The sequence below is a fragment of the Brienomyrus brachyistius genome, unplaced genomic scaffold, assembly GCF_023856365.1.
Source record: "Brienomyrus brachyistius isolate T26 unplaced genomic scaffold, BBRACH_0.4 scaffold123, whole genome shotgun sequence".
In the NCBI taxonomy this organism is placed as follows: domain Eukaryota; kingdom Metazoa; phylum Chordata; class Actinopteri; order Osteoglossiformes; family Mormyridae; genus Brienomyrus; species Brienomyrus brachyistius.
The window spans coordinates 337,820-362,435 of NW_026042398.1; the positions used below are offsets into that span (position 1 = coordinate 337,820).

Sequence of the window (24,616 nt, forward strand, 5' to 3'; positions counted from 1 at the left end):
TCCAGCTGAAGGAAGACCCCTGGAGACCCTCACTGCTGTCTCATTACTAGAGGCAGCCAGCAGGTGGTGCAGTGATTAAGGTCTGGGCTTATGACCTGAGGGCTGAAGATTGCTGCGAAGAACTATTGATGTACACGTATATAGCTGGTCAAAAACTCCAAGATGCACGCCCGACAGGGTGGAAGATTTGTGTGAGTGGGAAAATGCTTATTGTGAAGTGTTCTATGAAGAGGTTTTGGCTTTTAGTGGTCTGTCACGTGCATGTGGACTTCAATAGTTGATGTCTCTTTTGCCTTTAAGGCCTGGAGGCCTGAAAAAGGAAAATGAGGTGGATGTTGTTTTTTCATTCACTGAATTCAACACTCAACAAATAGGATACAAATGAGGTGTTGGTTTGTCTCACCTGCTTTGAACCTAAGGCTGGCTTTCCAGTTGAATGTGACATGCAGTGCTCTGATTGGCTCTAACACAGGTCTTTTTTGGAGCATGTAGTAGGCTAGCGAGACAGAGATGGGGTCGTTGCTGTCCTCAGTCTAAAGATTCTTGTCACCATTAAAATATGCTGGACCCGGAGTTTGCTGGCCTGACCAGAAAAGTGATCCCACAAAAAGATCCAGTGAATTATCATAACAGCTGATTGGGTCCAGCTTGTTTCCCTCATGTCTGCTCAAGTAGCTGCCAAAAGCGCACAGGGGCGGCAGCTGGTTAAACATTCAAACCTGCATGGTCCCGTCACTCAGCTGAAAGCTGGAGGAGGTACCAGTTCCTTAGGTCATTGTTGTTCTTGCCGTTCTTCAACCTTCTGAGAAACGAAGAAATCTTTCTCTGTGGCGCGTGTGGGCTGAGCCATGCTGGTTCCGACAGCCCCTTGTCAGCTGACCAAGCTCGGCGAGCCCCAGGGGCTTATGGGAAAAAAAACGATCCTGCACATTCAGATAACAGAGCCCTGGTGCTTACGGACAAGAGGATTACAAGAGAAGAGAATGGAGGAGTGATAAGCGTGACCATGTCAACAGAGGCAGACGCCACACGCGAGTAATCGCTCGAGGGGCTCCGGATGGTGCCGAGGCATGGGGGTGTTTAATTAATCCTGAATTTGCTGGCCATGCTTGCTGTCGAGAAGATTAATCTGGTGCTGGGATGGTTGTGGGAACTTTGGGGGACAGGGGCACGAACAATGGGGAGGGGTTACATGGAACAGGCACAGGGGCTTATGGGTAACTTCTGTGTCTTAGGATCAGTAGAGTCAACAAGGCAGGTAAGGCCAGAATTCCTGTGAATTGGTCCTGATTCTGAAAACCTAAAGCCAGTTCGCCGTTTAAGGGCCCTGGGTCAGGGCCCAAGCAGAAAACACACACAGATGGGCCACTGTAGGTTCAGAGCCATCACCACTTTCAACATCTACTCCGGGTAGTGACTGCTCCTTTGCCATGTTTTTAAATTGACATAGACAAATATGGGTTTTACATATGTATCATAAGGACTGAACACCAGCCTGTTTGTTCAGCTGTCTTCAGCTTTCATGTTTTGCCTGGCTGTGCTGAGCCAGGTCGCTGCTGGAACACACAGCCCCGTCGTGAACCCCCGTCTTTCCCCCCCCCCCCCGGCAGGATCCCGCCTGCGCCAGGAGGACTCCCCTCCCCGCATCGTGGAGCACCCTCCGACCTGATCGTGTCCAAGGGGGAGCCGGCCACCCTCAACTGCAAGGCGGAGGGCCGGCCGGCACCCACAGTGGAGTGGTACAAGGACGGCGAGCGCGTGGAGACGGACCGGGAGAACCCGCGCTCACACCCGCATGCTGCTGCCCAGCGGCTCGCTCTTCTTCCTGCGCATCGTGCACGGCCGTCGCAGCAAGCCAGACGACGGCAGCTACGTCTGCGTGGCCCGCAACTACCTGGGCGAGGCGGCCAGCCGCAACGCCTCGCTGGAGGTGGCCAGTAAGTCGCCAGCTCTTCGCCGCATGCTGTTTCTCAGCTACTTCACATTCTCTGTCTGATCCACTGCTCCTCTACCCATAGTGCTTTGCTTCTCCCAGCCATTGGGGCTGTTCATGGACAACGATACTCTACCCTGTATACAGGGGTGCGGGAGGGTTAGGGACATCCTGGCAGATTCAGAGCACCCAGCACTTCAGAGGGGCCACTGAATATGTAGAATTATATAATGAAACTGGTGGGGGGGGGGGGGCTAGATGACATTTTGTCAGCGGCCAGCTTGTGTACCGTAAACTGCTGACCAGTGGGCGGTGTTTTCATGGCTTGTTTTTAAGATCAGAAAATAAGGCTGCTAAACTGGGTGACCTGGGTCAATGAACAGGGAGAACAGTTTGCATTGAAAGGACAAACGTCAGTTAGGAGAACAGCAGCCCAGTCCAGAGGGTTGGGGTCCAAATGGAACCAGAAGTAGCCCTCTTGTCCTGAGATGTGAGCCGGTCCCTAAGGAACTTTGTTTACACTGCCTAGTGTAACTGCTTTTAACTCAAAGCTGGTGTTAATTAGCAATGGGGCTTGATACCCTATTTGAGGTGAGTGGGATTTTACACAGGCTGTCAGTCAGTGTCCTGATTTAACCCTTTGGGAACCAGTGTAATAATAGTTGGGAAGTGGGTTAAAGCTGTAACTGAATTACAGAAGCTAGAGAAGCCGCTGGGGGACTATCATGGGCTGGTCTCACCTCTCAGAGAACCAGCATGTTGGCTGTCTGACTGTGTATCAGTGTAGCTTCCATGACATAAATGGCCATCAGTTCATCACCATATATTGCCACCCGTCCTGCTTGTGGCAGCCCAATCGCAGTCTACCTGAAACGGGCGCACGTTCTCCTCAATCCCATAATCCCGCTCTTTCTGTGAGTGTCACGTCTGTGCCTCCACTGTTGAAAGATTGCAACCCCCCCCCCCCAAAGCATTATGTGAATCAGTTGCACTTGGCTGACTGTCATTTCCACTGTTTTCGCTTTGAGGGGCTGTAGCCGCAACCGAGACGTCGCAGCATTTTAAAGCCCAGGTCTCACCCTGTGATCATGCAGCACGGCTTCTCGTGCCTTTTGCTTTTCTTAGTCTGACTGGGTTCTCAGATCCTGTTCTGCCTCTGCAGATCCAGGGTGTTGACCGTGTGATTAAAAACCGCGGGACAGTATTTCACAGTGGAATCACACTTTTATATACAGTCACAGATCCCCCTGTGTCTGCTTTCTCGTTTAAAATTTCCCCTCAATGTCCGGCCAACTTTTAATTAGATTTGCCTGCCCCACCCACCGCTGCCTTTAAGCATCACGCTTCTGCTGCCTTGGCAACGGGAGGAACTATGCGTGTTTTGCCTCCAGGCGCCTGATAAGTCTTCAGGGGGCGCTAGTGCTTGGGGGTTGACTGTTCTGCCCCTCCCACCCATGTTCCTGTCGCTAAAGGGTGGGGGCTTAGCCCCCCCCACAGTAACAATCCCAGCTGAACCAAGACAGAGGCCCCTCATTGACTGATTCTTCAACCCGATGCCGCTGATTCAGCACCGGTATGGACATCTGGGGCAGGAAGTGTCGAGAGCAGCTGGGACCCCCCAGGGACACTCGCACACGCAAACACACAATGTGTTCCCACTTAGAGCTGGCCTTAACGGGAGCGTGGGCTGGCCTCGTAAAAGACGATGCCGGCTACTGGGGTGTTTTTTTGCCCAGTCAGGTGACGTGCTGGGGTGGGAAGAACTCAAAGTCTGCACAGAATCTGGTGGGATACTGGTTATACTGGTTTGTGTTCTCCGGGGTGTTTGGTACTGCGTGTGAGGGGCAGACAGGTGGCATTTCCCAGTATAAGTTAACCCCCCACCCCCACCAAAAGTATATGGTGACAATTTCCCTAGAGCTCCCAACAATCAATCCCCCCCCCCGTGGTCCATTCCGGCCTCACAGCCTCAAGGCCTTGAGTCATATCTATTCAGCTGTGGAGAGAAAATAACTTGCTAATTGCCTGTATATCTGTGTTTCATTTACCCATTATAAGAGCACCCCCCTCTGTGCCCCCTCCATATCCGCTCCGTGCGTGTGGTCTCTCTTCACCTCCAGTATATCCTCTGGTTTTCAGGAGATCCCATCTCTCCCCCACCCCCTTGTTCTGCACCTTCATGCTGCTGTCACGGTTTTGATTGCGGTTTTTCCGGAAAGACGAAGGCTAAAGTAAATAAAACAAAGTTAAGCATCTCATTGCCCATTCTGCCCCCCCCAGTGATGCCCATTTCCCATCGGCCTGTGAGTCTGGGAACCTCACACCCATGTTTTCAGCTTCCCAGCTGGCCCCTTGGAACCCTCTAACTCCCACGTGACCTTTGACCTCTGTAGCAGTGAGGACAGGTCACTTCCTGTTATAGTGACTCTCTGGGAATGGCTGTGTTCTTCCGCGCCAGTGGCACAAACCTGTGTCCGTGTGTGTGTGCGTGTTATTTTGGTTAACAGGTGACGGTTTTTGCATGTGCCACCATTGTTTGAGGCGACTGTACAGTGGTGTCATTCTCAGTGCCTTTGCGCTGCAATCGAGACCCTGAGCTCTGACTGCTGACCCCTGATCATCTTCCAGGAGACGCAGCAGCCGTCAGACCTACCAGCCACAGTCAGACTTGGTGAAGAGCAGCCCTCTTCCACATACTGGCCTCCCTGTTGATGTCCACAGCAAATCCCTCCCAGTCTGAAGCATGATTTAGTGCTGCAATAAATCTTTTAATTGGTTGTGGTAGCGAGATAGTGATCCAATGACGGTGTGGTGGGCGGGGCTTTAGCAGAGATTGGTTTGCATGCCTGGGAATATTCAGTTGAGTAACTCTAGCGTTTACCAGAAGGGACGGAGATGCTTACAGCACAGCCTGAGCTGAAATCCCTGTGCCTGTCCTAGAGAAGGCTTTAAACCCGACACCACTCTTTAACAGAACACAGAGGATGTATTGAGTCGACATGGAACCCAGGCAGGATGCTCATAGTGGGGGCAGTGGTCTGCATCTCCATTCAGCAGCTAATGCATGTCCTTGCTTAATCGGTCTCTCAGAGTCACACTCGGGTTGGAAGCTCCCCCTGGCCAGCCAACTTACACTTAACTAAATTACTCCCCCCCCCCACCTAGAAGTCTATGGGAGACACCTATGTGTTCATTGACCCCCTCCCCCCCTCCCACAGGAACGGGTTGAACATTCTCCTGTTTCACACCGCTAATGACCCCATTGTTGTCGCCCTCCAGTGAGATTTACCCACGCTGCCCTGCTGCTTTTGTTCTGCCACGTTTTCAGCCAAATTACCCGTCTGGGGCAACATCCAACATGTACAACCCTCCCCCCCCCCCCCCCCCCCCCCCCCCGCTTCCCATATAGACCCGAGTCTCCTGAAACGCTCATTTATGGAAAAACACTTTATAAAGGGGTTGCTTGTTTCAGCTTGAAGATGTAAACGCTTGCAGGTCCCTTTGTTACGGTCTGCCGCCATTGGCTGGAGTATGAGGCGAGTGCTGAAGCACCTTATGGCCCCCTGGCACTTAGGCTTCCGGGGCACCCGCAGGCTGCCCAGGAAACAGGCGTCAGCGAGGAGCTGGGCGCCACCGCAAGCCCGTGTATGCCACGGCCCCGGGAATCGTGGGCGGTTTGGGGTGAAGACACCACAAGCAGGAAACCTTGTGGGCGGAAGCTGATCAGGAGGGCAGACGCCGACCTGGAGGGCGGAAGCTGATCAGAAGGGCGGACACTGATCAGAAGGAAGAGCTGATCAGGAGGGCGGACACTGAGCAGGAGGGCGGAAGCTGATCAGAAGGGCGGAAGCTGATCAGGAGGGCAGACGCTGACCAGGAGGGCGGAAGCTGATCAGGAGGGCGGACACTGAGCAGGAGGGCGGAAGCTGATCAGAAGGGCGGAAGCTGATCAGAAGGGCGGAAGCTGATCAGGAGGGCGGACGCTGACCTGGAGGGCGGAAGCTGATCAGAAGGGCGGAAGCTGATCAGGAGGGCGGACACTGAGCAGGAGGGCGGAAGCTGATCAGAAGGGCGGAAGCTGATCAGAAGGGCAGACGCTGACCAGGAGGGCAGAAGCTGATCAGGAGGGCAGACGCTGACCTGGAGGGCAGAAGCTGATCAGAAGGGCAGACACTGAGCAGGAGGGCGGAAGCTGATCAGAAGGGCGGACACTGATCAGAAGGGAAGAAGCTGATCAGGAGAGCGGACACTGAGCAGGAGGGCGGAAGCTGATCAGAAGGGCGGAAGCTGATCAGAAGGGCGGACACTGATAAGAAGGGAAGAAGCTGATCAGGAGGGCGGACACTGAGCAGGAGGGCGGAAGCTGATCAGAAGGGCGGAAGCTGATCAGAAGGGCAGACGCTGACCAGGAGGGCAGAAGCTGATCAGGAGGGCAGACGCTGACCTGGAGGGCGGAAGCTGATCAGAAGGGCGGACACTGAGCAGAAGGGCGGAAGCTGATCAGAAGGGCGGACACTGATCAGAAGGGAAGAAGCTGATCAGGAGGGCGGACACTGAGCAGGAGGGCGGAAGCTGATCAGAAGGGCGGAAGCTGATCAGGAGAGCAGACGCTGACCAGGAGGGCGGAAGCTGATCAGGAGGGCGGACACTGAGCAGGAGGGCGGAAGCTGATCAGAAGGGCGGACACTGATCAGAAGGGAAGAAGCTGATCAGGAGGGCGGAAGTTCAAATCCCAAGTAAAGTCCGGATACAGCCTGGAATGTGCCTAAAATCACATTGTCTTTAAGTGTGTTTACATGTTGTCTATCATTCAGATAAGATAAGACATGAGTAGATAAGACTTTATTGATACTACACTGGGGAAATTTACTTGTTACAACAGCCTATAAATAAAAAAACAGAAAAAACAGACCAAAACATACTATAACAAACAGAAATAAATAAGAAGAAATAGAGTTGGGAGGGCTGTTCCTTTAAGCTCCGTTTATTTTCATACAGCACAGGGATCCTTATTCTCCGTCCCGGGAAACACTTCTATCCGACCTGCAACATGTTTTTTCATTAATAAATTTCACCAACACCAACCCCCTCTAATGACTAATTTTAACACTGCTTGTTTAGCCGATTATCTGTATGTATATTATTTAAAAATAAAATTACCTCCTAGCTCCGGGGTTATTTGAGTTCGAGGCCCTTGATATAGCACCTTTCCCAGTGTGGGTGAGGTTTAAGAAAGTTGCATTACATGACGATGAAGGAAAGGAATTTTCCACGGATGGGCCTAACCTGGAAAGGGGACATGAGGCTTATAAAATGTGCTTGTTTTGCCGTGGTGTGTTTAGTCAGCCCCGACATCAGGTCCCGCTAGGTGAGAGCTGACTGGGGAGGTCGGAGGTCGGAGTCATAGTGTCAGTGGCACGGCCCGGTGCAGCGGATCTCTTCGCGTCCCACTTCATAGGTTTGGACGTCTTCCAGGCAGGAAACGCAGTGGTGATGCGTGAGCTGTGTTACCGTGGCATATCTCCCTGCAAGCGGAGCAACGAGTTGTGAGGGGGGAGCAGAGAGGGGGTCCAGTGCAGTTCAGTCCCCACGAATCTGCGTGGGAGTGGGAGGGGGGCTTTGTCAGGCCAATTAAGTGTGATGTGCTGTAATGTGTGTGTGTGTGAGTGAGTGAGTGTGTCTCTTTTCTGTGTGCGTCTGTGTATATATTTTTAAAGGCGTGTTTGTGTCATTGTGCATTTTTACCGTGGTGCACATGTTCACCAGTGCATGTGTGTCTTTTGCGTTTGTATGCCTGTGCCTGTATTTTCCTATGTGTGCATGTGTGTGTGCATTCAGTTTCTAATTGGTCCTAACAGGTGTGTTTAGCTAAGCTTACCCCCCCCCCCAGCCACCCATCCCCCCCACAAAAACCTGAGAGCCCCCCTCAAGCCCATTCCACAGCTGCTCTGGTACCTTCTGCTCCTGTACGATTTGAGCTGGTAAAATCCCCCTATATGCCCCCCCCCTGCACTGAGAGGTGCTTCCATCCCATTCAGGAGCTCTGCCTGCGCGTTAGTGCTGGGGGGGGCCCCAGGACGTCCTGGCGGCAGCCGTCGGCAGCGTGCTGTCTGCACGCATTCATCACAGCCCTAATGTATTCTGCTCTAATTGTGTCTCGTAGCGCACCCCCCCCTCCAGACACCTTATTTATCTCCTGCACTCTTTCTTTTTTTTTAGCCAAATTGCAAATTTTTCAGGGGCCCCCATGTCCTCCTCTTTCCCCTCCTCCTCTTTCCCCTCCTCCGCTTTCCCCCTCTCATTGCTCCTTCCCTAACAGGCCTCTCCTTTGTTTGAGAATGGAGTGACTACTCAGGAAAGGAAAATTAAAAAAGAAAACAGGAAAGGAGTTGGCACACTTTCTGCTTCAGGATTTTGGACCTTACGTGAGACCCCCTCCCAAACACAACCCCCAACACCCTCTCCTCCTCATTATCACTGCACAGCATAAAGCCTGGTTGCTGTTCTGAAACATCTTGTCCCTCCATAAATTGTGGTGATCCCCACCACGACTGGGTCCCTTCCAGCTTCCTTGGCTCTCGACTCGGCTCCCTGCTCCCGGGAGACCCAGCCGCTCTCCACGCGTCCCCAGATGTGCTGCCCTCTCAGTGGGGCGGGAGTTGAACCTGTACTGGTGTGGACACTGGGTCGGGAATATCAGGTCACGCATGTAACACTGTAAAAATAAGGTCCAGCTGAGCCGTTTAAGATTTATCACCCGTGTAACTGGGTAATAGCCCCTCCCCATGACCCCTCCAGACATGGTCCAGTCCTGTTTGAACAGGTGTTTATATCACAACCTGACTGATGCCTGTGCGGTTAGATAGGGTTCTGGGGTGATCTGCATGCGTGATCTTCTGAGTGGGGTGGAGGAACAGCTATAGGGTAGCTGGGCCAAGCCCTCGACCTCAGACAGAACAGCAGGGAGACTGGCGCCATTGAGGGCAATTGCCTCTCACAGAAGGGCAACGTGGGTATGAGGGATGGGGCGTGCATGAGTGCCTGGGGGGGGGGGGGTGCCACGTGTGGTCGTGTGGTTAAACCACCGCCAGTCCGTCTCTGACTCTCGCAGCCTTGGCAGAATGGAATCGGAATGTCTTCCAATGCCGTCGCGGTCTGAACAGCCCATTGGAACTAAGGGCAGCAGTGAACGCATTCCACTCTGCAAGCAGGGAATTATGGGATAGGGAAGGTGAACACCTGGTAATGGATGCCTCCTTTTGATGTACCTGTTACAGTGTAGGGGTATTGGGCACAGTGACGTGGCGTTAAGGGTGACCAACTGGCAGACGTTGATTTCACTGCATGGGGAAAAAAATCTGAACGAAAAAAAATCTGATGACAGAGAATTTTTCCTTTAAATATGTGGGAGATTGTCTAGGGATGAAGTTCATGGCTGAAGGAATAGTGATCCTCTAAGGAGACCTGTCTGCTGCGCACACCCCCCCCCGCACACTGGAGCATCCGCCCCCCCCCTCCCCACACACGCAATCACACGTCCTCTCCAATTACACAGGAATTCAAATCACACATTTTCAGCGTGGCAATAATGTAACAATGAAGATCAGTGTGAGATGCGATTCCATGACATGTTTGCATGTGTGTTGATAATCACGAGATGGGCTTTCCTGCAGTGGATAATCTCGAGATGGGCTTTCCTGCAGTGGATAATCTCGAGATGGGCTTTCCTGCAGTGGATAATCTCGAGATGGGCTCTCCTGCAGTGGATAATCTCGAGATGGGCTTTCCTGCAGTGGATAATCTCGAGATGGGCTTTCCTGCAGTGGATAATCTCGAGATGGGCTTTCCTTCAGTGAATCACGAAGCCTCGGGAAAACACCCCAGTCTTGTTTGCCGACAGGGTTACCCTCTTCACTCTGGACTTACCTGGTCGATCAAGTCTGAACCAAATCAGACTGTCAGACCACATTTCTGTTTACTTTTTGGGATTAAGATTGGGAGAGTGAATCATTCACGATGAGACCTACAGAACCGAGAGCCTAGTGTGTGTTGGTGTCGGACAGTTCCGAGCATGTAGGTGGACGTTTGCGAGATGTCCGAGGTGGAGATTGACGAGGAAGTGCAGACATTCCTCCCCGCTGCACCTTCTAACCTCCAGTCTTCTTGGTCGATAAATTTTCCTGAGCTTGACAGCGATGGGGGGGAAAGGCCTGTATCTCCTGTCAGGACGGCAGCATTCTGTGAGGTGGAGAGAAGCCTTACTGGGGTCAGGAAAATCCCACATTACCTCGCTCTTAGACCAAGGCGTCGGTGACCTCTGTACCCCTGCATGAGGTCTGTTTTCTGTCTTCCCGGCTGAGGGGGCAGTGGCACAGGATGGGGCTGGGGGCTGGAGGCTGAGGGCTAACCTCTGACTCCTGGTGGTGGATGTCAGGCACAAAGAGGCCATCTGCGGCTTGGGGCGAGAGCTACAGCAAAAAGGGCTCAGGAAGGCCGAGACGCCTGGCCAGCATGATGTGTCCTTCAGCACGACTTACCTCTTTGTTTGTAAGCAACTGCTGTAGCCAGTGGCTCCCCTTTCTGCGAAAACCACTGGGGGCTTTTCAAAAATAATTAATTCGGAATGGCAGCCAGTTACATGATGCCTGCATTGGTTTATCCCCATGGTAGATTTCAGGGTGGGGTGGGGGTGTTCTGCAAGAGATGGACCCCCCCCCCAGACTGTAGCTGGAGGAGATTTCTGTCAGAGTCGGGGTATTCCGTGTGTGCCCCTCATCGTCTGGATAATTGTAGATTCGTCGACCGGGATGTCTGAGTGTGTGTGGGGGGGCGGGGTGGGGGGAGTTCTCCAAGGCCAGTTCAGTCTAGCAGCAACGATTGGTGTTGGAATAATGAACTATGGGCAAGCAGCGGGAAGCAGCAGCAGGGAAGCAGGAATAGTACTCCGGCTGAGGGGTGCTTCCACAGGTGGGGGCTCACGGAAAATGAGGGGTAAAAATTTCATGGGGGGGGGGTGGATGTACATTTTCTGCTGTCCTGTTCCGGCACTTTCTCTAGCACCCTTATCTGCTTTACGCCGAGATCGAGTGTTTGGTGTGTGTGGGAAGCAGGGGGGAGGCCCGGCTCGGCCAGCAGGGAGGTGGAGATAGTGGGGGTGCCTGGTCCGGCCACCCATCTCTACCGTTCTGCCCCTGGCCTGTCTTACTCGTGTTGTCTGTGTGTGTCGTGTGTCTGTGTTTTTGTGTGCGTCTGTGTGTGTGTGCCTGTGTGCGTCTGTGTGTGTGTGTCTGTGTGCGTCTGTGTGCGTCTGTGTGTGTGTGTCTGTGTGTGTCTGTGTGTGTGTGTCTGTGTGTGTCTGTGTGCGTCTGTGTGCGTCTGTGTGGCTGTGTGTGTGTGTCTGTGTGCATCTGTGTGTGTGTGTGTGTCTGTGTGCGTCTGTGTGTGTGTGTCTGTGTGCGTCTGTGTGTGTCTGTCTGTGTGTGTCTGTGTGCATCTGTGTGTCTGTGTGTGTGCGTCTGTGTGCGTCTGTGTGTGTCTGTCTGTGTGTGTCTGTATTTTTGAGTGCGTCTGTCTGTGTGCGTCTGTGTGTGTCTGTGTGCGTCTGTGTGTGTGTCTATGTGTGTGTCTATGTGTGTGTGTCTGTGTGTGTGTTTATCTCTGTGTGTGTGTGTGTGTGTGTCGGTGTGTGTCTGTATGTGTCGGTGTGTGTGTCTGTGTGTTTCTGTGTGTGTCGGTGTGTGTGTCTGTGTGTGTCGGTGTGTGTGTCTGTGTGTTTCTGTGTGTGTCGGTGTGTGTGTCTGTGTGTGTCTGTGTGTGTCGGTGTGTGTGTCTGTGTGTGTCGGTGTGTGTGTCTGTGTGTGTCTGTGTGTGTCGGTGTGTGCCTGTGTGTTCTGGATTAAGTAGCAGGCTAAGAGATGTCTATAAGAGTGAGACTGTATAAATGGGTGGGGGGGGCAGGGGGTTCTGAATTCCACATTGAATCGCAGTGTGTCATTAGTGCAATTTTGTGTAATCTGTGCTGGGGGAGAGCAGAAAAGGGGAGAAATGGTGGCTCTCATCTTAAAAGCAGTGGGGCTGTGCTTGTGGGCGGCCTCACAATGCCGGGAGGGGGGTTGGGGGTGGAACATGAAGCCATTTTATTCACCTGTTTATCTATTTTCATGCCGTACTCGCTTTGCCCATCGCCATGGCTTTCCCAGTCCTCACCATGACCCCCCCCCCCTTTATGCTTTTGCTTTGTTTAAAGCTTACGTCAGCCTGGTCTGACCCAGCCAGGTACCACAACAAAGGGACACCCAGCTCAGGCACACACACACACACACACACACACACACACACACACACACACACACGCTGCTCCCGTTACATGTGCACCTGAACATTGTCCCCGAGGAACTGTCTGTGACTGCAGCTGTTCGTCACCAGACCGGAGGCAGAGACAGGAGACGAGCTGGCAGGCTGTCGTTTGACATCGGCGCCCCCTGTCTGCACAGACGTGCGTCTGCGCTCGTCTGGCTTTCTGAACACGCATGTTTCTACCTGTCTGCAAACGTATGCATCTGTTTGCATGCATGCGTGTGTGTGCACCTGTCCGCAAGCGTCTGCTCCTGTCTGCCTGTCTGAACACGCATGTTTCTACCTGTCTGCAAGCATGTGCGTCTGCCTGCATGTGTTCTCGTTTGTGTATCTGTTTCCCGAGGCCTAGCAGGGTGACACCAGTCTTTCCAGCATACCCACGCTTCACACCCCAGTGAGCCATACACCGTGTAAATACTCAGGGTTAAATACCAGTGAACTCGGTCATCACCCGTGGTTGGCACTGTTGGGGGGGAAGGAGGGGGAGGATCAGGAAAAACTGCACAGAACTATCATTGTTTTAATTGGGGGAGGGGGGCAAGCCAACAGAGGCTATTTGGGAAAGGGATTAACCCCCCCCCCCCCCCCCCACCACCACCTAATGTATGTGCTCATCGCATTCTATTACAGACGCAGTTCAGCTGTGTGGTAAAATCAAGCAATGTGGGCATTTTTTTTGGTTTGGGGGGGCATCATGGTGCTGCTTGCTGATATAGAGTGTCCTGTGGGGGTGGGGGGCATTGGCGAGTTAATCTTCCACCCCCCACCGTAGCATCCCTCCACCTCCTGTGGTGGATGCCTTTTGTTGTGGCTTCCAGCATTTTGTTTCATGCCGTTTTAATTTGTCCTCCTTTGTTCGATAATTGGCCCGTGCAGCAGCCTTTGAGGAGAGGGATGGGGGGATGGGGGACAGGGGAGGGGAGAGGGAGAGAGATGGGAGGAGGAAGAGGAGGAGGAAGAGAGACAGAGAGAGAAATGGGTGGAAAAGGAAGAAGGAGTGAGAGGTGGAGAGTGAGACTGGAAGGGAAAGAGAGAGAGGGAGAGATGGAGAGAGACGGGAAGAGGGATAGAGACAGTCAGGGAGCAAGAGGGAGAGACTGGGCGAGACAAGGAGAGAGATAAAGAGAGACAGAGAGTGAGAGGGAGAGACTGGGTGAGATAGGGATAAGGATAGAGAGAGACAGGGAGTGAGAGGGAGAGACTGGGCGAGATAGGGAGAGGGATAGAGAGAGACAGGGAGCGGGAGGGAGAGACTGGGCGAGACAGGGAGAGGCATAGAGAGAGACAGGGAGTGAGAGGGAGAGACTGGACAAGATAGGGAGAAGGATAGAGAGAGACAGGGAGTGAGAGGGAGAGACTGGGCGAGACAGGGAGAGGCATAGAGAGAGACAGGGAGTGAGAGGGAGAGACTGGGCGAGATAGGGAGAAGGATAGAGAGAGACAGGGAGTGAGAGGGAGAGACTGGGCGAGATAGGGAGAGGGATAGAGAGAGACAGGGAGCGGGAGGGAGAGACTGGGCGAGATAGGGAGAGGGATAGAGAGAGACAGGGAGTGAGAGGGAGAGACTGGGCGAGATAGGGAGAGGGATAGAGAGAGACAGGGAGCGGGAGGGAGAGACTGGGCGAGACAGGGAGAGGCATAGAGAGAGACAGGGAGTGAGAGGGAGAGACTGGACAAGATAGGGAGAAGGATAGAGAGAGACAGGGAGTGAGAGGGAGAGACTGGGCGAGACAGGGAGAGGCATAGAGAGAGACAGGGAGTGAGAGGGAGAGACTGGGCGAGATAGGGAGAGGGATAGAGAGAGACAGGGAGTGAGAGGGAGAGACTGGGTGAGATAGGGAGAAGGATAGAGAGAGACAGGGAGTGAGAGGGAGAGACTGGGCGAGATAGGGAGAGGGATAGAGAGAGACAGGGAGCGGGAGGGAGAGACTGGGCGAGACAGGGAGAGGCATAGAGAGAGACAGGGAGTGAGAGGGAGAGACTGGGTGAGATAGGGAGAGAGATAGAGAGAGACAGGGAGTGAGAGGGAGAGACTGGGCGAGACAGGGAGAGGCATAGAGAGAGACAGGGAGTGAGAGTGAGAGACTGGGCGAGATAGGGAGAGGGATAGAGAGAGACGGGGAGTGAGAGGGAGAGACTGGGTGAGATAGGGAGAAGGATAGAGAGAGACAGGGAGTGAGAGGGAGAGACTGGGCGAGATAGGGAGAGGGATAGAGAGAGACAGGGAGCGGGAGGGAGAGACTGGGCGAGATAGGGAGAGGGATAGAGAGAGACAGGGAGTGAGAGGGAGAGACTGGGCGAGATAGGGAGAGGGATAGAGAGAGACAGGGAGTGAGAGGGAGAGACTGGGCGAGATAGGGAGAAGGATAGAGAGAGTCAGGGAGTGAGAGGGAGAGACTGGGCGAGATAGGGAGAGGGATAGAGAGAGACAGGGAATGAGAGGGAGAGACTGGGTGAGATAGGGAGAGAGATAGAGAGAGACAGGGAGTGAGAGAGAGAGACTGGGCGAGATAGGGAGAGGGATAGAGAGAGACAGGGAATGAGAGGGAGAGACTGGGTGAGATAGGGAGAGAGATAGAGAGAGACAGGGAGTGAGAGGGAGAGACTGGGCGAGATAGGGAGAGGGATAGAGAGGGACAGGGAGCGGGAGGGAGAGACTGGGCGAGATAGGGAGAGGGATAGAGAGAGACAGGGAGCGGGAGGGAGAGACTGGGCGAGACAGGGAGAGGCATAGAGAGAGACAGGGAGTGAGAGGGAGAGACTGGGCGAGATAGGGAGAAGGATAGAGAGAGACAGGGAGTGAGAGGGAGAGACTGGGCGAGACAGGGAGAGGCATAGAGAGAGACAGGGAGTGAGAGGCAGAGACTGGACAAGATAGGGAGAAGGATAGAGAGAGACAGGGAGCAGGAGGGAGAGACTGTGCGAGATAGGGAGAGGGATAGAGAGAGACAGGGAGCGAGAGGGAGAGACTGGGTGAGATAGGGAGAGGTATAGAGAGAGACAGGGAGCGAGAGGGAGAGACTGGGCGAGATAGGGAGAGGGATAGAGAGAGACAGGGAGTGAGAGGGAGAGACTGGGCGAGACAGGGAGAGGCATAGAGAGAGACAGGGAGTGAGAGGGAGAGACTGGACAAGATAGGGAGAAGGATAGAGAGAGACAGGGAGTGAGAGGGAGAGACTGGGCGAGATAGGGAGAGGGATAGAGAGAGACAGGGAGTGAGAGGGAGAGACTGGGCGAGATAGGGAGAAGGATAGAGAGAGTCAGGGAGTGAGAGGGAGAGACTGGGCGAGATAGGGAGAGGGATAGAGAGAGACAGGGAATGAGAGGGAGAGACTGGGTGAGATAGGGAGAGAGATAGAGAGAGACAGGGAGTGAGAGAGAGAGACTGGGCGAGATAGGGAGAGGGATAGAGAGAGACAGGGAATGAGAGGGAGAGACTGGGTGAGATAGGGAGAGAGATAGAGAGAGACAGGGAGTGAGAGGGAGAGACTGGGCGAGATAGGGAGAGGGATAGAGAGGGACAGGGAGCGGGAGGGAGAGACTGGGCGAGATAGGGAGAGGGATAGAGAGAGACAGGGAGCGGGAGGGAGAGACTGGGCGAGACAGGGAGAGGCATAGAGAGAGACAGGGAGTGAGAGGGAGAGACTGGGCGAGATAGGGAGAAGGATAGAGAGAGACAGGGAGTGAGAGGGAGAGACTGGGCGAGACAGGGAGAGGCATAGAGAGAGACAGGGAGTGAGAGGCAGAGACTGGACAAGATAGGGAGAAGGATAGAGAGAGACAGGGAGCAGGAGGGAGAGACTGTGCGAGATAGGGAGAGGGATAGAGAGAGACAGGGAGCGAGAGGGAGAGACTGGGTGAGATAGGGAGAGGTATAGAGAGAGACAGGGAGCGAGAGGGAGAGACTGGGCGAGATAGGGAGAGGGATAGAGAGAGACAGGGAGTGAGAGGGAGAGACTGGGCGAGACAGGGAGAGGCATAGAGAGAGACAGGGAGTGAGAGGGAGAGACTGGACAAGATAGGGAGAAGGATAGAGAGAGACAGGGAGTGAGAGGGAGAGACTGGGTGAGATAGGGAGAAGGATAGAGAGAGACAGGGAGTGAGAGGGAGAGACTGGGCGAGACAGGGAGAGGCATAGAGAGAGACAGGGAGTGAGAGGGAGAGACTGGACAAGATAGGGAGAAGGATAGAGAGAGACAGGGAGCAGGAGGGAGAGACTGTGCGAGATAGGGAGAGGGATAGAGAGAGACAGGGAGCGAGAGGGAGAGACTGGGTGAGATAGGGAGAGGGATAGAGAGAGACAGGGAGCGAGAGGGAGAGACTGGGCGAGATAGGGAGAGGGATAGAGAGAGACAGGGAGTGAGAGGGAGAGACTGGGCGAGACAGGGAGAGGCATAGAGAGAGACAGGGAGTGAGAGGGAGAGACTGGACAAGATAGGGAGAAGGATAGAGAGAGACAGGGAGTGAGAGGGAGAGACTGGGCGAGACAGGGAGAGGCATAGAGAGAGACAGGGAGTGAGAGGGAGAGACTGGACAAGATAGGGAGAAGGATAGAGAGAGACAGGGAGCAGGAGGGAGAGACTGGGCGAGATAGGGAGAGGGATAGAGAGAGACAGGGAGCGGGAGGGAGAGACTGGGTGAGATAGGGAGAAGGATAGAGAGAGACAGGGAGTGAGAGGGAGAGACTGGACAAGATAGGGAGAAGGATAGAGAGAGACAGGGAGCAGGAGGGAGAGACTGGGTGAGATAGGGAGAGGGATAGAGAGAGACAGGGAGTGAGAGGGAGAGACTGGGTGAGATAGGGAGAGGGATAGAGAGAGACAGGGAGTGAGAGGGAGAGACTGGGTGAGATAGGGAGAAGGATAGAGAGAGACAGGGAGTGAGAGGGAGAGACTGGACAAGATAGGGAGAAGGATAGAGAGAGACAGGGAGTGAGAGGGAGAGACTGGGCGAGATAGGGAGAAGGATAGAGAGAGTCAGGGAGTGAGAGGGAGAGACTGGGCGAGATAGGGAGAGGGATAGAGAGAGACAGGGAGTGAGAGGGAGAGACTGGGCGAGATAGGGAGAAGGATAGAGAGAGTCAGGGAGTGAGAGGGAGAGACTGGGCGAGATAGGGAGAGGGATAGAGAGAGACAGGGAGTGAGAGGGAGAGACTGGGCGAGACAGGGAGAAGGATAGAGAGAGTCAGGGAGTGAGAGGGAGAGACTGGGTGAGATAGGGAGAGAGATAGAGAGAGACAGGGAGTGAGAGAGAGAGACTGGGCGAGATAGGGAGAAGGATAGAGAGAGTCAGGGAGTGAGAGGGAGAGACTGGGTGAGATAGGGAGAGAGATAGAGAGAGACAGGGAGTGAGAGGGAGAGACTGGGCGAGATAGGGAGAGGGATAGAGAGAGACAGGGAGTGAGAGGGAGAGACTGGGCGAGATAGGGAGAAGGATAGAGAGAGTCAGGGAGTGAGAGGGAGAGACTGGGTGAGATAGGGAGAGAGATAGAGAGAGACAGGGAGTGAGAGAGAGAGACTGGGCGAGATAGGGAGAGGGATAGAGAGAGACAGGGAATGAGAGGGAGAGACTGGGTGAGATAGGGAGAGAGATAGAGAGAGACAGGGAGTGAGAGGGAGAGACTGGGCGAGATAGGGAGAAGGATAGAGAGAAATGGGTGGGAAAGGAAGCAGGAATAAGAGGTGGGGTGGGAGCCTGAGAAGGAGAGACAGGAAGAGACATGGGAAAAGACAGAGACATAGATGGGAAGACAGATAGACAGACAGAGTTGGGGTGATGTTCAGACAGACAGACAGACAGACAGACATATAGGGACTGGAACAGTCAGAGACTTTCCTCTAGGGGGAGGGAGAGCCTGGAGTGAAGCAGCCCTCACTGCAGAGACATCCTGGTATCCCCCCCCCATACTGCTGCCATCCCTCATTACTGTGCATCAGAGTTCTGTCCTCCTGCCCCCCAAATCTGGCAGGTATCGCATCCAGCCCCCCTCCCCAGCACCTGCCTCCTCGTCCCCGGGGCTGTCGGCACTGGGACAGGCCCTAGCGGCAGATTTATGTGCTGTGTAAGTGTGCTGAGGTGTGCATATCCATCATTGAGTGAGGATCTCCATGGACCCCCCTGATGCCACTCGCTGCCAAAGACCCGGTCAGAACCTTCCAGAAGTGTCTGTTTGAGAGTCGCCATGATAGACGTGTGCCCAGGGGCACTGGGGAGGATGGATGGATGGATGGATGGATGATTTTTTATATCTTATTCTTTCAAGGTTTGATTCTACTTTATTAGTATTTTGTGTGGCTTCAGTTACTGCCTCATACTGCTGCCCCCCCCCCCCACCTTAAATCCCCATTTTGCACAAACCACCTGTGGACTGCTACTTGGGTAATTTCATAAAACTCTACAGGTGGAGGTGATCTGTGTCTGCCCGAGGTAAGAGCTAAGGCTGGTGGGGTTCGTGTGGGCTGTGAGTGGGGGGGTTGTGTGAGGGAGCCGTCCTTGTAAGGCTGTGAACAGTGAAGCAGAGAGGAAATGAAAGCAAATAGCTACTTTTCAGCAGGTTTTGAGTGCATTATTAGACGTGCGTTCTGTTCCACTCCTCGATTCCCGCTTTCAGAAACCAGCTCCCCATCTGTCTCTCCATCTCTTCATCTCTCCCTCATTCTTCCCATGTGCCTGACATTTGCTGTGTAAATATTTGTGGTGCATAGTGAGACACAGAGAGATAGATGGAGCATGGTGGGGTATCAGTATCTTTCCTAGGTGGGTTTGGGTTTCTCTTCTTCTCCTCCTCCTCTTTTCCCCTCTTTCTTTTCTCTCCTTTCCCTCACTGATGGAGTCCTGATCAGTGCTCCCAGCCTTCACACCCTGACATCTCCCGCCTTTACGGCATCTCTACTTGGCTCCGCGGTCACGGTCCTGTTTGCACGATACCTGCGGCTCGCCTCTTTGTTACATTCTATCCCCTCTCACGGGTGAGTCTGGGTGCAGCTGCCGGGTGCACGAATGCCTGTGCCAGGCCGAGAGTCCTGCTCCCTGTGCGGTGGCCCCCTAATTGAGTTAAGCCCTCCTCTGGTGTCATGTAATCAGAGGGTAATGGAGTTAATTAGGGGTGAATAGGAATGAGCATCGCAGTGTAGTGGGCTGGTGTGTGTGTAGGGTGTGTGTGGGGGGGTCAGGCTCAGAATAGACCTTGTGTGTTTGGCTCCCCCGCTGTCTGTGACGGCTTGGCGAGGGTAGTACTGTAGAGCTTGACAGGCACCAGGCAGACTGTGAATCGACTGCTTTACAAAGCCCTCACAATCCACTCTTAATGTCTTTCTGTGTATCGGGCTGATACATTTGCTGAATAACTTTCACAGTGATTTATTTGCACACTTAACCACTTAAGTGTTTATGTAACCTTATACACTACTGCATTAAAAGTGAAACACGTTATAGAAGAATGAAGAATGCGCATTAGCCCTTGTTTATAATGCTCCGAACAAGGTCTGTTCATGTCATGTAGCTATCAATGCTGATCTGAAGGAGGGCCAATCAGACACTTTCCCTGGGTTTGAAATAAATCCCTTTATTGACAAACTGTGAGGTCTGTTCAGTGTCTGTTGAGCCTGTAGCGGTTAATAGAAGGTGATCTGTAACACTGGGGGCTTTAGGTGTTGGGGGTCATGACAGGAGAGGGTGGCTATCGACAGGATGGGGTCGGGGGGGTCGGCCCCCGTGATGGGTGAGCAAAGCCATCTGGTGTTGCATTCACCATTTGCCATTTTATTTTATTTCATTATTTTTTTAAGGGGTTCTCAGATTGGGGGGGGGGGCGTGAGAGGAGTAAACTCCACCTACAAAATGTGGCTGTGCCAACCAACCCCCCACCCCTGCCATCCTTTGGCCTTTTTTACTAAGATTCCCTTACCCATTTTGTCATTACCTCACCTTTGGCATTGAACCCCCCACCCCCCCTGCCCCCCACCACATTGCTGTAAACACTGCATGTGTGTGTCTCTCATACATGCACACACATGCACAGAAACATTATATAAAACTATCTTTGTTTCTACTGTCCTTTGAGCCTTTAGTTAACAGTCTGTGACCAGCAAAACAGAAAGAAAACACTGATATAGATCACACACAAAACCAGATAAAGCTGTAAAACAACCATTTGTTTCTTGGGGATGTCCTCTTAATGTCTATTAGTGGGGACATTATCTCAAACATTGTCTTCACAGCATTCATATAGGCACACAGATACTGTATAGACACGCATACTGAGAGAAGTGTCACGATGAAAAAGCAGCCAATTGAAGCTAATTAAAGACTGTCCACACATCCCTTGTGTCTCTCTGTCTTTTCTTCTGCTCATTTCAGGAGCAGATTTTCCCTTCTCTTTCCCATTCCCATCATTTCAGGAGCAGATTTTCCCTCCTCTTTCCCATTCCCATCATTTCAGGAGCAGATTTTCCCTTCTCTTTCCCATTCCCATGATGCATTTGTTGCGAGCGGCGCAGGCCCCAAACATGAGGATGATCTGGCATTAGCTCTGCGGGATACCGTGTGGCAGGCGGAGGGCTTCACAGACCACTAAATCCTGGTCAGAACTTAGTGGTCTTTGGCCAATTACAGACCTATGTAACGGCACATAGCGTCTGTGGGCTGGTCATTAATGTTCACAGTCTTCCAGCAGATGAAGAAAGGGAACATATTGTAGCACCATGCAATTAGAAGACCTGCCAGCCATTCTGGCTCCACACAGGACAACCTTATGTGTTGGCACTCACAAAGCAGGGCTTGGCCTTTGCTGTCTAGAAGTAGGGTAGGATTCTGTCAGACCCGAATAGTCAAAGGCAGAGAGCTCGATTGAAGTCACCCATAGAGTCTATGGCTGAGAGGCTTCTTTCAGGTTGGATGAGATTAGCAGAGAACTGTGTAAATCCATGTGTTTACCTTCATCCTCTCAAAAAGTTGACCTAACTTTTAAATTATTAAGTTGTGTACCCCCCAATACTAAACTCTCTCCTACACCCTTGTCTGCACACATTTGTGCAAGGTGTATATGTTGAATGTTGAACTCTCCCTGACCTTGGGTGGGTCTAAAGGTTTTGCCAAACAGGATATTCACCCTTGCTTAACCGGCAGTTTACCATTGATTCAGTCAGGTTCATATCCGTTTAGCATTGCCCATAGTATTCCAATAAGAAGTGTGTACAGTGCTAACTGCTTTTTCAGCACGTCACATCGGTGGAAAGGCAGCGATCGAGTGAGCTACTCAAAGAGTTAGCGCTCAAATGAATGAATGTGTGAAACTACGAGTGGCAGGGAAGCCAAGACTCAGAGACTGGAACAGCAGGGGAAGACGAGCCCGTTTGCCGAGCGTGGGATGCTGCTCCGGTCATGTCTCCTCTCAGCGGCAGCGTTAATTGAAACAGACCATGATGCTGGAATTTGTCACACGAGGTTACGCGTTTCGGCAGGCCAGGTCCCTGTTTTCACGCCGGCCCATCCAAAAATAAGTAAGATCTATGCGGGGAGGTACCATTCCTCTGACCTTGTCACATTCGTCTTTTTGGCCTCGCTTGCCCTCTTCTGACAGTGAAGCAGAAGTAAATTATCCAGTTAAGGAATGTGCCCTGTGCCCTGTAAATAGTGCGCGTGTTTGTATAAGATGCATAATTGTCTGTGTGTGTGTGTATGTGCGTGTGTGATGTGCTATTTGCCTCACATGTTTGTCGCTTTGGACAAAAATCTTCTGCTAAATAAAGTAAATGTAAATGTAAATTTTTATCTGTGGCTTCTGTTATTCTACTGAAGAGGCTTTAATCCATCAGATTGATATACAAACTTGACCCAAATTGGTGTAATTAAGGTCCCCTTTTTAAAGATCCCTCTCTGTCTGTTCATTTTCCTTTGTTGCCAGGATCAGAATCTGCTGGACACAGGGCGGTCTCTTATGGCAGAACTATCATCATCTTTCAGACACGCTAGTCATGGGAGCCTCTCATTTCCTAGGATGTCGTCAACATCGAGTTGCGATCAAAGTGCAGTACTGAGAAACTATTAGCTAACTCAGAATGTGCAGTGGATACCTTGTGTTTAGTCAACTTCAGTAATGTAACATCATCTCTGTCTGGATGCTGCGAGAGGCGCTAAGTGTACGATTCACTCAGCATCTGTCTCTGATTTCATGCCGCCTGATGGAACAGGAAATGATACGCAGTGAAATCGAACTGAAGGAAGCCTTCATGATGAGCGTCGCAAGCTTCCCAAGCGTGGTAGTCCAATGCGGGCTGAGATCGGGTGCAACCGTCGATGCAAACGTGGCACCAAGCATGCCGTCCCTACAGCGGAGGTTGAAACCCCTTTCCTCATTGCCAATTCACCCCCCGACTCTTGCATCTGAAAAATAACACAGACGCACACACGAGCCAGAGAAGAAAAGCCTCCTGTCAGAAGAAGATCCTGTTTAGCCTTGCCGTCCCAATCGCAGCTGTGCGGTTTCCCAAGAAATTCCAGAGATGCTAGAGTGATGAGGAGCGGCCTGGGGTGGGGGTGGGGGTGTAGGGGAGAAGCAAGGAAAGAGAGGAGAAGATAAAAGGTGACAGGGAGATGTGAAAGGATGTAGTGAGGCTGTGTGCGGGTGTTTCCATTCCAGGAATTCTAACTGATTGCACATCCACACACACACTTGTGCTCGTTCAGGCACGCGAACACACTCACACGTGAACGTCAGCCTGGTGCTAAGTATGCTAAGGACCACTGGAGAAGTTCTGAGTAGGAAAAAAGTTGTTGAAGCCATGGAACACATGAAGGTTTTCCGGTGGTCCCTCCAAGACTTGACTAATTCTAATGGTGCAGTGTTCTGCTGTCTCCCCAGCTGGCTGACTGTGTCCCTGTCACAGAAGAGAAACCAGAGGGAGGAGACTCACAATTTGTCCCATTCACTCTACCCTACTTTATGAGGCACAGGGGAATGTAGCAGAGTATGACACTCATCTCCATTCCTGTGGCAAAGGAGATGACGCCTGTCTTTTAGAGCTGTGGTTTTGACTCGACTTCCCAAATAATTTGCATAGTGATGAGTGTTTAACTTCTAGGGCACCTAGGTGAACGAACGGTAAACATATGAAATCAAAATGTCCGGGGTGGTCCAGCACACACCGTGACGGCCTTCTCCATTTCAGCAGAACTACGGTCCAAATAGAGATTTAGGAATGGACAGTGTGAGTGTGGCAGATGTGCATTTCCACAAACATGATCATCTTGTGACCATTAAGATCAAATCTTCCTTTTATATCTCATCTTTCCCTGTTCAGATGGAACCGATGTTCCCTAATCTGTTTGGAGAACTGACTTTGCTGCAATAATGATCTCCCTTAAGCAGGCTCTTAAAGGAAATGTTTAACACTTCAGATGGTTCCATTTTGAGGAAAATGATGAATAATCTTAATAAGAGTCAGTACATCACAGTGAACTGTATCAACAATGAGCACAAGTACTCACCACTTTGTCCTCTTGTCCTTCACCTTGGGGACTGTCACCTCTGAGATAGCTGGAGGGTTCGTTTTACAAGCCCTAGTACTCTGTGTGTGTTAACCGTGCTGGGGAATAGAGAATTTGCGCTTGTCATAGGAAATCTAAGGAGTCTTCCATGAAATGAAAGGGACACTGAGTATTTAGAGACAAGCCATCACAATGAAGGCACCAATGATGAGGAAGATCTCCTTCATGAAAGGGATACACTTGCCTTCCTGGTTGAATGTCCAATATAGTTAAATGTTGTGGTACAAGTTACATATGCAATAAGAGATGTTTTCCTCTCCTGGCTTCTCTGTGAATTTGTGAATATGCTTTCTTAAAGCATGGATCATACTCTATAACAGTGAGGTTCATCACTTGCACTAGTCGGCGGTTTTGAGTAGTACAAATGGAATGCCAATCAATGCCACCCCCACCCATCCCAAATACCCCCCTCCCCCCACACTGCTTTCTGCACCTCGCAGGCTCTCTGGTTTCCTTTGACCTAAAGATTAAACAGAATACAAAATCAGAGACAAGACAAGATCAGCGCTTTTGCTCATACAATATGCATGTTCTCCTACTTGCGCTTTGGATCTTCACGCATGAAACCAGACCTCCTGCAGAAGGTCATCTCTTGGGCCAGGAATTTACCCGTGGACGTGCTTGTGTATGTGTGTGTGTGTGTGTGTGTGTGTTTGGGGAAAGATGAAGGGGCAGTCAATGGATGTGTATGTGGAGACAATGTGTGTGCGTATAGGGAGGATTGTTTAGTGTCTGTAATAGTGTGAGTGTGACACTACTTGTGAGTATCTACAATGTTAA

The 24,616-nt window shown here is 52.1% G+C and overlaps 1 protein-coding gene across 1 annotated transcript in view; it reads left to right on the top strand.

Moving 5' to 3' along the window:
- LOC125727863 (roundabout homolog 1-like) overlaps positions 1 to 24,616 on the top strand; it is a 156,260-nt gene that overhangs the window by 80,620 nt on the left and 51,024 nt on the right. Inside the window, 3 exon segments of the mRNA XM_049004840.1 lie at positions 1,611 to 1,658; positions 1,661 to 1,791; positions 1,793 to 1,937. Of these exon segments, the coding sequence (XP_048860797.1) occupies positions 1,611 to 1,658; positions 1,661 to 1,791; positions 1,793 to 1,937 (324 nt within the window).